The following is a 14,746-nucleotide window of genomic DNA, read 5'->3' as shown; positions in this document are numbered from 1 at the left end:
ACCGTTATTGACTGAACAACTCTAGGTGCTGGGTTGTCCATTTCTGATTGGCTTGTTTCCATTGTATGAGAGGTGGTCTGTGGCCAAATTGTTCCTTGTGGGTCATAGGTTTTATTGTCTACTTATTTTCTGTCAGGTCTTTAGTCAAATTCCTGAGGGAAACCTGAGGGGGAGTAGGTGATGTCTGTTACATTCTTAAGAGGGACCTTATGCAGATTGGGGATGGGGTGGTTTGCTCTGGTCAAACACGCCCAGCATTGTTCCGAAATACGTGTTTTTCCCCACCCAGAGACCTCAGATCCTATCCTCTCCCTCTCTGCCAATTTTATCCTATCTTTTCCTCTCGTAGCACCTTTGGCTAAGTGAGAGCTTCTCTGCTTGCTAGTTGCTGCTATTGCTGTTGATGGTTACTTGAGCTCCAGTCATAAAGAGCACAAAAAGCAGAGCACTGAATAAATGCAAAAATGGGATTTGAAGGGGAGGTTTTTTTTTTTAGGTAGGATTATCATCCATTAATGTTTTTTAATGTTGCTGTTGCAGTGTTTACATAAGAAATACAAACAAGTATTTAAAGACAGGCAGTGTGAAATAAAGTGTTTTGAAAATTTTTGACTTTTTGACTGCATCTCATAGCAAGAGATCTTTTTTTATGTCAGGACTCCATAAACAAGTGTGTGTGTGCATACATGTGTCTGTGTATGAAAAAAATAGGGATATAACTGAAAGAAAACTGATGCAAAACAAAATCTGCAGTGTTTACAGTCTGCTTTGATGGCTTCTATTTTATTTATTTTTTTTAAAGTGCCTTTTGCAAACTGTTGAGTTTTGTTCTTTGCTTTTGAAAAACACGGGGATCCTGGGCTGAGAGTTTGTCTAGTTTCTTCCCATTTGTTTGCCATTGGGTAGTCATCAGTCCTCTTTTGGCTTACTTTCCTTTCCCATGAAATGAAAGTGTTATAGTTTAAATACTCATTAATCCTCTGTCTTTACCGTAGTAATAATTTGGACTAATATATTTGTCTTTAGGTAGAAGCCACTAAAAATTGCTTAAATATCTAGTTGTTTGCATGTTTGTTATTTGGTAAATGGCATAATAGAACTTTGAACAGATCTTTGGAGATTTACATATCTCCAAATCTCCAAAGATCTTGTGCATTGCAGTAGAGATATTAAGTTCTGTAATAAATGTGAAAACTAAGAAAAAAGCTTCCCTATGTTTTTTCTTTTTCTTCCTTTGTGTCCTTTAACGAGGAATATTTTAGAGTTAGAATTTGTATTTAAAATGCTAAGTAACAATTGTAACTTAATACACTGGCAGATGGCTACCTAGACTGTATTCCATACCCCATCTTACCACATTGCCCCCTTCATATTAGAAAATGCTGATGAGGATATATTTTTCTGTGCAAAGATCACCATATCAGATTATTACTATTACTGTATGTTACCAAACAGTGGAACTGCCATTCTTTTAAGAAAGGGGAACACTGAACTTTCTTTGCTTGTGGGTTTCCTTCTGTTCACTGTGGACGATTTCTCCAAACCAAGTCATTCCATGCTGGGGACTGGGATCCCTCTCATTCTCATTTGTTTGTACTAAGGAGGCTAGGACTAAGGAATACTGCCTGCTCTCAAGATTCTGGTCAGAAAAGAATTCTAAAGGTTTTCTTTGGAAGGAATTTGGAACCAAACTCTACTTCCTCTTCTTTCTCAGATGAGACCTCCTTAATGGGCCTTCCTTGACCTGATACTTCATATAGACTCCTCATATAGCCTCACATCACCCTATATTCTCCATAGCAGTTTATGACAAGCTGAAATTAACTTGTTTCTTTGTTTGTTTATTGTCTTAAAGTAAAACATAATCTCCAGAAGAAAAAGTATCCTATCTTGTTTTGGTTTTCACATCTCCAGTTTCTGGCACATGATAGGTGATTCAACAAATATTGTTAATAAATAAGTGATCAAATTAATGAATAAACCAAGTTCTTTCATGTTTTGTTTTATTTTATTAAAACATTTTTTTAAATGTTTACTTATTTTTGAAGGAGAGGCAAAGCATGAGCAGGAGAAGGGCAGAGAGAGACATACACACAGAATCTGAAGCAGGCTCTAGGCTCTGAGCTGTCAGCACAGAGCCCCACAGGGAGCTCAAACTCCTGAACTGTGAGATCATGACCTGAGCTGATGTCGGAGGTCCTAACTGACTGAGCCACCCATGTGCCCTAGTTCTTTCATGCTTTTAAATGAAACTTCATATAATAAAGGTTATGTTTGAGCCTATACCTTTATGTAGCTTCTTCTCCCCCCCTCCCCCAATTTTTTTCTGGAAAAATGTTTTTTCTTATCAGTGCATCACTGGTTATTGTGAAGATGTCTCTATCCAGAAGACCTTATATTTATCTATGCTTTGCTTCATGTATTTTCCATTGTTGTTTGCTTATATAAAAAAAACCTAAGTTTTAGATTTCTTAAATCCTCTTTTTTTTTTTTTTAATGTTTATTTATTTTGAGAGAGAGCACACACGCATGAGTTGGGGGAGGGACAGAGAGAGGAAAGAGACTCTCTAGCTGTCGTGGGGCTCCATGAACCATGAGATCATGACCTGAGCCAGAATCAAGAGTCAGATGTTTAACCTACTGAGCCACTCAGGTGCCCCTCTCAGATCCTTCTTGTAGCAACTTTGTAATACTTTGAATTATGGGAATGAGGTGTATTTGAAACTTAATGTGTCTGCTTGATAATTTAATGAGTAGTTATTTCAGATTTAAGTAAAATTTCGGAATTTTAGGATCATTGCCCTAAATGCCATGAGAATAGAGAACATGCTTTCATTTAATGTTACAATTCATTCAGTATTTACAAAACTAGCCTTCCTAGTGGAGGTAAAGAAAGTAGTGTAGTTTAGAGAAAATCGTAAGTCAAGACCTGTGTTCTAGACCAGTACAGTTTCTGCCACTAATTGTCTCATTTTATTTTATTTTATTTTTAAAATTTTTTAATGNCCACGAACCGCAAGATCATGACCTAAGCGAAAGTCGGACGCTTAACCGACTAAGCCACCCAGGCGCCCCCTAATTGTCTCATTTTAGGCAAGATTCCTCACAACCCTGGGTTTTAGTTCATGTGAAATATCAGAAGTTTGGATTAGATTTTTTTCTCAAGTCCTACCAGCCCCCAAAATGGAAGAAGATACTTTGATTTTATCTCAAAATTTCTATCTTTGCTGCCCCTTTACACCCCCCTTCCCCAAAACACTGCAGGGAGGTCACATTGCTGCTTGGGAGAAGGTGGGGTTAGGCTCAGGGATGGGCTTAAATTACAGAGTAGTTCTACTGATTGTTCCCTGGGCTCTGGGAATGATGGCCGTAGTGGAGGGCATGTTACTCTTGTCCTCAGGAACCTGGGATTGAGGGGACAAAGCTCATGACTGGATGAGAAGATGTGATGTATAAAATCAGCTGATATAAAGTAATGTGCTGTGAGAATTAGAAGAAGACCATCCTAGGGCCGCCTGGGTGGCTCAGTCAGTTAAGTGTCCAACTCTTGATCTCAGGTCAGCTCTTGATCTTAGGGTTCTGAGGTTAAGCCCTGTGTTGGGCTCCATGCTGGCTGTGGAGCCTACTTAAAAAAAAAAACAAAACAGTGTGGACTAGAATAAGGTGTTGAGGTTTGAAATCCTCTGGCTAAGCATTTAAACAGATACTCTAGTCTCATTTTAGGCTATTTGGAAGATGAACTCTTATCAGCAGTATGTCATTATGCCATTTTTTAGGACTGGCTAATTCTTCAGTACTAGTAGCAATGAAGTATTTCATGTTGTCCACAATTTCTGAGTAGAAACTTGTTCAAGCCTGCAGGCTCTCTGGTAACTGCTAACTAATGAGTTAGCAGGAATGAGAGGATATAAGGAAGCATACTTCATAAATAAAAATGCATATAAATCTAAGGTATTATTATTGTATGAGACAGAATACTGGCTTGACTGGGGAAAATATTTTTTTTAACTAATGGGAAATAAAGTTGCCTTTGGGGACTGTATTATGGAGGGCCATGAGAGCTAATCAGAGGAGTTTTATCTGGGTCCAGTAAAACAACTCCTGTATTAACTCACACTACTCAGATTATCAAGAACAGTGGCATTGCTTCAGTAGCACGTGACTGTAATAAATGTTAGTGTATATTTGAATGCTGTTGATGTGTCATTTATCTTTACCAGTATTAGGTAGTTATATAAATAAGGACATCAGGATCTAGGGAGATAAAATAACTTGCTCAAGGTTTTAAAGATAGAATATGTGATATCATATGGAGTACCTTGAGGCTGGAGGTGGGGCAGGAGTGGGAGTGCTACTTTTTGAAGAGGCAACATTTGAGCTAAATATTAAAAGATGAAAAGGAACAAGCTGGCCAGGGAGAGCATTCCAAGCAGGTGAAGAGTAGTTGTATATAGACCCTGAGGATAGAAAGAATTCAGTTTGTCTTGCGTAGTGTGGCTGGAGCAGTGAGCAAGGCGGAAGTGGTATGCAGTTAGGACACGAGAGGTAAGGGCAGAAGTCAGATTTTGCAGGGCCTTGTGGCCCAATGTAAAGAGTTTTAATTTTATTCTAAGTGCAGTGGGAAATTGTTGAAGGGTTTTTAAACAGGGGAGTGATGTGATATGGTTTTGCATGTGTGCATGTGTGTGTGGTAAAAAATATATAACATAAAATGTACCATTTTTAAGTGTACAGTTGAGGGGCGTCAAGTACATTCACGTTGCTGTGCAACCAGCACCATCATACATCTCCAGAACTTTTCATCATCCCAAAGTAAAACTCTATACCTTAAACTTTAAACCATAACTTTAACTCTCCGTTCTCCTATCCACCCTTCTCCCCGTCCCCTGCCCCCAGTCTCTGCTACCATTCAACTTCCTGTCTCTATGTATCTAGCTGTTCTAAGTACCTATATTAAGTGAAATTATGCAATATTTGTCTTTTTTTGTTTGGCTTATTAACTTAGCATGATTTTTTTTTTTTAAAGTAGGTTCCATGCCCACTGCAGAGCTTGAACTCATGACCTAGTCATATGCTCCACCCACTGAGCCAGCCAGGCGCTCCTTAGTATGATGTCTTGAAGGTTCATCCATGTTGTAGCTTGTATCAGAATTTTATTACCACTTATTACCATTTAAATCTGAATAATATTCCATTGTATGTATATATCACATTTTGTTTATTCATTTGTTGAATACTTGGGTTGTTTCCACCTTTTGGCTATTGTTGAATAATACTGCAGTGAACAACGGTGCACAAGTATCTATGGGTCCCTGCTTTCACATCTTTGTGATTATCCCCAGAAGTGGAATTGCTGGATCATGTGGTAATTTTGTGTTTAATTTTTTTGAGCAACTGACACACTGTTTTCCACAGTGGCTGTACCATTTCTCATTTCCCACCAGCAGTGCACAAGGATTCCAGTTTCTCCACAGATACTAACACTTGTTTGTGTCAGTAATAGTAATAGTAATAGTTATAGGGAAAGAAAAATCTTTTTTCCCTGCCTTCATAGGTTCAGTACCCATGGCTCTGCAAATTAAACTGACAAAAGAGATTAACAGGAGGACAGGATTTATTTCATATGCAAATGAGGACATCAAAGAAATGGAATGAAAACTCTAAAGAAGCAGTTAGGGTTGAGAGACCTTATATATCATTTAGCCAAATATAGCCATAAATGGTGGAGATGAAGGAAAAAGAGTTTTAGCTTCTAGAGGTAGTAAATTTTGAGAAGGTAAATATATGGGGGAAACTAAAGGAAGATAAAGGTTGTTTAAGATGTGTTTGTACAGATTCATCTTAGCCTCAACTTCCTGTCTCCCTTGGTAAGAATGTTCTCACATTTCTGGTGGGAAATACATGTCTTGCTTTTAGGTAAAAAGGGGGAGTGAAGGGCATGGAGCCCTTCCTGCATCTGCTGTTTCTGAGTCATCTTCAGTTCAAAATAATCCTTGTACCAATGTGGCATATTTTGGGGTGGTATACTCTGATGCCTTTCATATCATCCTGATAATGGGTATGAAGTGGTATCTCATTGTGGCTTTAATTTGCATTTCCCTAGTGATTAGGGATTTGGGCATCTTTCCATGTGCTTATTGTTCATTTGCATATCTTCTTTGAGAACCATTCAAATTGTGACTATTCAAATCATGGATTATTTTTAAAAGAACATTTTGGCTGCTTTGAAGACACTGGCTCTAAGTGGGGTTGGAGAGGAATCTGGGAACCCACTTGAGAAACTGCTGTAGGAATCTAGTTGGAGGTGGTGATACTTGGACCACACTGTGCTCCCTCTTCATTTACAGTGCTCTACAGATAGTTCATTTTAAGTATGTCTCCTCTCCTTCATTCTTCTGATTTTGGGCCTTTTGTAATTTCTGCTGGGGCAAGAACTTGCCTAAAATATTGAGGAGTCTATTTTAGGTCAAAATAATGATGAAGGTGATGATTTTTTTTTTCTTTCTTTTTTTTCTTTGCCTTTAAAAACTATTCAGGCCAAATTTGACATTTGACTTTTTAGTCATCAGTAGACAGTTAATATGGTGGCCTAGAATTTGGGATTCAAAGTTTTTAGAATGTATACTATTTTGGTTGAGAAGGGACTCTAATAAATACTGTACTAGATGGTAGCTATAAGTCCTCAGTGACAATGTAGGCCTTTTAGGTCTAGTTATTATCTCAATCCTGGCTTAGGTGGCCTTCTGGGAGCTGGACCAGTACTTGAAACCTAGAGAAAAATAGGGGACATTCAGAATGCAAGTTCCTTAGTCACTTGCAGCTTTGAACATTGCCCAGACAGGAGATCTTAAATCATCCCTTTTTTCCTTTTTTCTTTCCTGAAGATTAAGTCTAAGAATAATTTCTCTTTAAAAGTACTAAAGTAAATTACCTCTAGTTGGCTAAACAACTGAAGTCTTCTTGTCTGCTTTTTTCTTTCTATACAGCATCACAGAAAATATCTTTCGGGGAACAGAACAGTATATTCCTGTTGATCATAGAGACGAAAGTGGTACTGATCAAAGTTATTTTCTCTTCAGTCCACCTCTACCTCTGCCTAGTAAATATAGGGTTTAGCTTGCCCTGGCAGGAGTGACTTGCGTTACAGCAAAGATACCTGCTTTGTCTCCCCCTTACCCCTTTCTCTTCAGGGTCATTATAGGTAGGTCCAAGTAAGAAGCCTCTGTCACACCTGATGAACTGACTTGTAACATTCAATTTATTGAATTTAGTGGTCCTACCTGTAGCTCTCATTGCTGCTTCATGAAGAAATGTGAGATTTGGAGGGTGGTTCCCACACTTTGATGCACATTGGAATAATTTAGGGCTCTTTAAAAAACAAAAATGGATGCATGGTTCCCACCCCCTAGACATTCTAATTTAATTGGTATGGGGTGTGACCTGGCATGGGGATATTTTAAAAACTCTCCAGGTGATTTTAACGTGTAGCATTCTGAGACGATGCCAAAGGCATAATTGAATCCTTTTGGCAATCTTAGTCACCTCTGCTGGGCTTGCTTGGAATTACTTGTGGAAATGAACCTTTAGAATAATTTTCAGGCCTTCTTGGCTTGCTTCAGAGAATCCTCTTGGGCCTTTGAACTGCTCAGCCTTTTGTCATGTTGTCAGGTATAAGCTGGCTCCAGGTCATTTTTTTTTTTTTTTTTTTTTTGGAATTTGTGTATTTTATCCAGGTCATCTTTTTAACTTAGAGAGGGCTCCAGGGTATCTTTTCTGCCTAGTAGCTCCCACACTCACTTTATTCCTTGGTGTCCTTCTTTAGTTCCCTAGTGTAGAGTGGGATTAACGGCTCCCAACTTCTTTGCTGTTCTCGGAAACAAACCCTTTTTATGTTAAATGTTTAACTTCTTAATATAGAAAAGTGTGCAACAGGGGCACCTCAGTGGCTTAGTTGGTTATGCATCTGACTTCAGCTCATATCTCCCGGTTATTGGGTTTGAGCCCCATATTGGGCTCCATGCTGACAGTGTGGAGCCTGCTTGGGATTTTCTTTCTCCTTCTCCCTTTGCCCCTCCTTCACTTTCACTCTCTCTCTCAAATAAATAAATAAACTTAAAAAAAAGAAAGAAAAAACATTTAACAAACAGAAGCAAGTTATAAAGCATATGGAGATTTTAGTACTGTAGTCCCCATAAAGCTTCTTGACTTCTCTCTGAGATGGTGTGCTTTAATTTTGTTGAGGGCAGTAGTGAGCCAGACACATTCCAAGGAGAGTTGAGGCTATGAAGACCTTTCTAGTATGCTGCTTCTCTGAGTTTAATAGGTAGTATACAGTTAATATAGAGCCATAAGGGGCTCTTTATCTTTGGGCACATCACACTGAGAAACTACGTTTAAACTAGGTTTTCTTTTTCCTTAGGGAAAAAGAAATTTATTACTTAGGGGGCATACTCTCCTTAGCTAACTTTCTGTCTTGTCCACCATCAGTGTGTTTTCTCTCTGTGTCTGGTGTTGGTACTGCCACTCATCTTTTAATCAAAGTTTATGGTGGTGTGCAATTTTCATTGTTCAGCTTATACCTAATTGGAGGAACTTTGCCTCTTAGAGATTAGACTTCTTGTGTTTGACTGTCAACCCCTCCTTCCTCTGCCAATCTGTTCTCTGCCCAATGCTATTACAGTCTTGGGCTTTGTCATTTTACTGGAGTTCTGTAAAACTTCTGAGTTCTAATAGGGCTGAGTTTAAGGACCCCTTTTAAAGGAAAGGACAGACTCTGAATGGAGGTATAGATTCTGAACTTGGAGCTCTTGCCAAAGTTCAGGCATGACTTGTGGCCTGTGTAAAAATCTTAGGCAGGTTAATCACCTCACTAAGCTTTACTATGATCATCTTTAATGTGAGATAACAACTTTCTTTTGAGGTCATTTAGAATAATGAGTGACATAACCCTTGTGAAGTATTTATAAGATAAGAACTCAGTGGTTGTTCATGGCTGCAGTTTCTGCTGTTACTATTTTACTGCCATTGTGTAAAGGAAGGGCCTTTACACAATTCAGAGCCTGAGCTTTGAATCTTACCTCTACCACTATCCAGTTGTATGACCTTGGACAATTTATTTAACTTCTCTTCACCTCAGTTTTTTTCACCTGCTAAGTGAGAACATTCTTAGTGTAGGAGTTGTGAAGAGTTAGTGAGTTCATAGAACCAGCTTAGAGCAGTATCTGGTATGAAGTGATTGTAGTAAGTCTGTTGCTGTTATTTAACTGAAGTAACCTCTTTACCTCTGGTTTTGAGTATCTTCCTTTTTGGCCTTGAATGTGTATAGTGACCTAAAACTTTCCAGGCTGTCATTTTAACCTTCATTTGCCAAAGTACCTAGGAGTCCGTGCTCTTAATTCTTCAGTAATGTCACTTTCTGATGTTACCATGCTAGCTTTAGAACCCAATTGTGACTGCTTCACAAGGACCCAGTTGGTCCTTCTGCTATGGTAGGTCAGCTAATGTGACACACAGATCAGACTTAAAAAGACATCAGAGCCAGTGAAGAAAGATCTCTAAAGGAGAAATATAAGTAATATACACGTGAGGAATAGTCTTTTAAAATTTTGTTTGGTGGGTCACCTGGGTGTCTCAGTCGGCTGAGTGTCTGACTTCGGCTCAGGTCATGATCTCACAGTTCGTGGGTTCAAGCCCCGCATCGGGTTCTGTGCTGACAGCTCAGAGCCTGCAGCCTGCTTCGGATTCTGTGTCTCCCTCTCTCTCTGACCCTCCCCTGGTCACGCTGCCTCTCTCTCTCTCTCAGAAATAAATAAAACATTTAAAAAAATAAAAAATAAATAAAATTTTGCTTGGGAATCCAGAACTTCCACTTTATAATCTCAAATGTAAAATTTCTGTAGAAAAAACATAAGGTTACATTTAGCTGACTTTGCTAAGCAAAGTTTAGTAATCCAGTATTGATATTAATAGTAGTGTTTCAGTAAGATCTGAAGAGATTTGTTCTTTGCATGATAACTAAAGAAATAAGCGGAAGTAGAAAAAAATTTGAAAAGGAGTCAATTCCTAATTTTTAATGCGGTTATTACTTTCTTAGTAATTAATATGCCCATTTAGTGGTGTAGTCATGCTCGTAGTGGGGTTTGGCAGGATGGGCACACTTCAACAAGAGTAGATGGGTGTTCTGCAAACCTTGGAGGCCCCGAATTTATTAGATGTATATCAGGGACTGGATGGCATGGTAGGAGGAAGAAAGTGGGAGTTTTCTGAACTGGACAAGTGGATCGCCAGGGTAGAAGATCCCCTGCTTACACATTTCTGAACACACATCTAGGGAAAGTTTGATTACAAAGTTGTGTATTTTGATTTTTTACATAAGATTAAAAGATGTTCTTTATTTTTATTATTTAAAAAAAAAGTTTGAAAACACCTGTTCTAGAAAGCAAAATTTTAGGCAAAGCCACAGTGCGTAAGATGTGTGTTGGCTTAGTAAACATCTGTCAAAAGTGATTAAATGCTCTGCAGAGTTTACCTTTCTAGTCTTACCCTCAGGCTAGATTTTATTAGTTCAGTTATGTGATTAGATCCTATTTAAGTGGAATAAAATTGGTATGTTTTATTTGCCCATACTGCTGAAAGTTAAAAAGTTCATAGGGATTATTTTCATTAAGCTGTGACTCCAGATGTATTTCTATGTAAAGAATTTTACTCCATTAACTATAATTGAAGAGTTTTCTTTGCTGGACACTTTGGTGATTCATACACATTGTTACTCTCCAGGTCTTTCTAGATTCCATGATTGTCATCGCCTTTTTTTTTTTTTTTAATTGAAGTATAGGGGCACTTGGGTGGCTCAGTCCCTTAAGTGTCTGACTCTTGATTTTGGCTCAAGTCATGATCTCATAGTTTTTGTGTGTTCGAGCCCCATATAGAGCTCTGTGCTGACAGTGTGGAGCCTGTTTGGGATTCATTCTGTTTGTCTGTCTCTCTCTCTCTTTCTGCCCTTCCCATGCTCTCCCTCTCTCTCAAAATAAGTGAATTAACTTTAAAAAAAAGTTTAGAAATGCCTTAAGTAGCATTAAAAAGTTGAAGTATATAACCTTTCAAATTTTCCTTTAATTATAAAAGCACATTCCTGTATCATATAAAATTTAGAATTGAAGATTTAGAAATACAGGCAAATTTTCTAACCTGTTTTAGCACTTGTCATTATGTCTGGCATTAATTTAGAAGTAGAAACTTAGAAAAGGTAACTAATTTTTCATCCTAGGTCAGATGCTTAAGATGATCTCCTTGCCATTAGTAATATTTTCTAGTGACATTTTCAAATATTGTCGCACTTCTTGTAGGTTTTTTTTTAAAGCCAGATAGACATTTTGATTTTCCTGTCTGTTTCACATTTTCTCATTTTCTAACTTTCACTTTGGCATCTGCCTTTATTTTCATTTTTTTTTTTTTTTTTTTTAGGAAGAGGAGGAGGAATAGCTTTTACACAGTTGGGTAATCTGGGTAATCTATATTTGAATAGACTGCTATCAAACTTAGTATACGTCCATAGTTTTAGTTACAAATGACAAGAAGTCATTGAGAGAATTTTGTGACCATGGTGACATTTCAATTAATTGAGATCTATTTCTAGTTTAAATTTTTGAAGAGCAATGTAAATGAAACTGATAAAAGCCTTGGAAGCTTGCATAATGGTAGAGAAAGTTGTCAAATGATGTAGTTTCAAATCACAACGATATGTAGAATCTCTTTTTTTAAGGGAGTATTTTCTTTTTCCTTTTTTAATGTTTAATTTTGAGAGAGAGGAAGTAAGAGAGCATGTGTACAGGTTGGGGAGGGGCAGAGAGAGAGACACACACAGAATCTGAAGCAGGCTGTCTGAGCAGTCAGCACAGAGCCTGATGCAGGGCTCAAACCCATAAACTGTGAGAAACTGTGAGATCATGATCTGAGCTGAAGACTGATCCATCTAGGTGCCCCTTATAGAATTTCTTAAATCTATCATTGTCTATTCTGTTGCTGGTATAGCTTAAGACTAATCAACTTTTCTTTTCTCAATTTTACAGAGTTAATTGAGAGTTGGAGGCAACCTTGCTGAAGATGAAGAATATACAATATTAGAGGAGGAGTTTTTTTTTTCTTTTTTCTTTCAAAAGTCTTGATTGTTTGGTGGCTTACGACTAGTTACCACTCTACATTTGAGTCTGTTTTCTTCATCAGAAATGATTTTTACAATTTCAAGAAAAACTATGTCCCAGAAATTGAGTTTACTGTTGCTTGTATTTGGACTCATTTGGGGATTGATGTTACTGCACTATACTTTTCAACAACCAAGACATCAAAGCAGTGTCAAGTTACGTGAACAAATACTAGATTTAAGCAAAAGATATGTTAAGGCTCTAGCAGAGGAAAATAAGAACTCAGTGGATGTTGAGAATGGCGCCTCCATGGCAGGATATGGTAAGATGACCATGGACTGTTCCTCATTTTCTCCTCTTCAACTTATCTGCATTTAATGATAGTTATGGNGGTCAGAGAGAGAGGGAGACACAGAATCTGAAACAGCCTCCAGGCTCTGAGCTAGTTGTCAGCATAGAGCCCGATGCGGGGCTCGAACCCACGAACTGTGAGATCATGACCTGAGCCGAAGTCGGACGCTTAACCGACTGAGCCACCCAGGCACCCCGCATAGGTCTTTACAAAGTAAATTTTTCTTGACTTTTTATTATGAAAATTTTCAAATATACTAACAAATAGGAACTATGATAAATACCTATATATCTGTCGCCTAGATTTAACAATTATTAACATTTTACCAATTTGTTTTGTCTGAGTTTTTGAAGACCATTAAATTATAGAAATTGTGAAATTTCACTGCTAGAGATTTCCATGTGAATCTCTAAAAAAATGACCTTTCGGTACATAATTATAATACTATTGTAACACCTAGTTCATATTTACATTTTCCCGACTGTGCCAGTATAGACCATCAATTGTATAACATCTATTAATTCCTAGAAGCAGCATTTGCCTGTGTCTTCAGTATTGTTTACTGCCATTCTCCTTTTCACATCCTGGTTTCCGGCTGTGGTTTTCTTTTCTTTTTCTTTCTTCTTTTTTTTTTTTTTTTCTGCTGTGTTTTAAGTTCTGTATGCCTGCCATAGTCTCACTTGCCTTTAAGACTTAAGAGAGAGGGGGCACCTGGGTGGCTCAGTCGGTTGAGCATCTGACTTCGGCTCAGGTCATGATCTCACTGTTTGTGGGTTCTAGCACGGCGTTGGGCTCTGTGCTGACAGCTAGCTTAGAGCCTGGAGCCTGTTTCAGATTCTGTGTTTCCCTCTCTCTCTGACCCTTCCCTGCTCACACTTTCTCTCTCTCTCTCTCTCTCTCTCTCAGAAATAAATAAAACATTAAGAAAAAAATAAAAAGACATGAGAGACGAGCTAGAACACTTTGTATATGAGTGTGTGGGCATTTTCTCTATTTCAGTGGCTTTTTTTTTTTTTTTAGTTATACGTGTTTGTATTTAAAGAATCAAAATGTGTTATGAGTCTGGTAATAAAAAAGGGCAGTTTTTCCTACCCCCAGCAGTATTCAGACTTCTCATTCCTTAGAGCCAGCCATCTTAAATTATTTATTAGGATTTATTTGGTGATTACCTCCATACCTCTAAATAACATGCTCTATGAGCTGCTTCTTGATTTTTCAATTATAGAAATTATCTGTTAACTTCCCACTGTGCAGGGTGAGGGTTCAGCTTTCTTTTAAAACCCAAATTGTATCCCCCCACCCTGGGCCGTGTGCACACACACACATGTCCTTACAGCCCTGCCATTTTCCCATCTTAATTTTGGTTAGACCAATATTCCGTGTGTGCGTTATTATGACTGTGTTAATGGTGTTTATTACTGAGCCATGTATTACATGATTGCTTCTCCTTTCACGTACAACTGTATTTTCCCCTCTAGAATTAATTAGTAAATACTGATTTTTGTTTCTTTGCCTAGTTTTCTACCCTAACTCTCCCACAGGTGTTAAGTCTCCTCCCAGTATATTCAGACACATTAGGTATTTTATCACATTATTTATCTAGAAGAAATCTTTCCTAGAGCCTTCTGATCTCTGGTTTGGACTCTAGGCTTGTGGGGGTAAATTATTCTAGGATCTTCCTACGTAATCATCCCTTTACCTCTCTCTTGTGTTGGATCTTCTGTTGCCTAGAATCCTGTGGCTTCCTCTTTATTGTTTCTCCCTCATGTTAGGGGAACTAACTGATCCTTGTAGTTTCCTCAGAAAGGTACGAAGGTCAAAGTTTAGATTCCTTGCATATCTGAAAAGGTCTTTTTATCCTCTTACTCTCATGCTGAATTGAAAATTTAACTGAGTATAGCTTTCTCTTGGGTTTTAAAGGTTTTTTCTTTTTCTCTTTCTTTTCCCTCCCTCTCCTTAGCTTCCAGTGCTTTCTGCGAATTTAATGCTGTTATGATTCTTCATTCTCTTAAAAATTTTTATTTATTTATTTAAGTAACTTTATTTTTTTTTTAACATTTATTTATTTTTGAGGGAGAAATGTGACAGAGTGCGAGAAGGGGGAGGGGGAGGGAGAGAAGGAGACACAGAATCCAAAGGAGGCTCCAGGCTCTGAGCTCACAGCCAAGAGTATGACATGGGGCTCGAACCCGTAAACTCTGAGATCATGACCTGAGCTGAAGTTGGATGCTTAACTGACTGAGCCACCCAGGTG

The 14,746-nt window shown here is 38.1% G+C and overlaps 1 protein-coding gene across 1 annotated transcript in view; it reads left to right on the top strand.

Annotated features, from left to right (window-relative positions):
* CCDC126 (coiled-coil domain containing 126) overlaps positions 1–14,746 on the top strand; it is a 41,808-nt gene that overhangs the window by 4,912 nt on the left and 22,150 nt on the right. Inside the window, exon 2 of the mRNA XM_077775457.1 lies at positions 12,069–12,462. Coding sequence (XP_077631583.1) covers positions 12,225–12,462 — 238 coding nt within the window. The 5' untranslated portion in view covers positions 12,069–12,224. The remainder of the gene's footprint in view (positions 1–12,068; positions 12,463–14,746) is intronic.

The sequence above is a fragment of the Crocuta crocuta genome, unplaced genomic scaffold (assembly GCF_008692635.1).
Source record: "Crocuta crocuta isolate KB4526 unplaced genomic scaffold, BGI_CrCroc_1.0 scaffold197, whole genome shotgun sequence".
Lineage (NCBI taxonomy): Eukaryota > Metazoa > Chordata > Mammalia > Carnivora > Hyaenidae > Crocuta > Crocuta crocuta.
The sequence above is the reverse complement of the archived record's forward strand: the minus strand, read 5'-3'. Positions and strand labels throughout refer to the sequence as shown.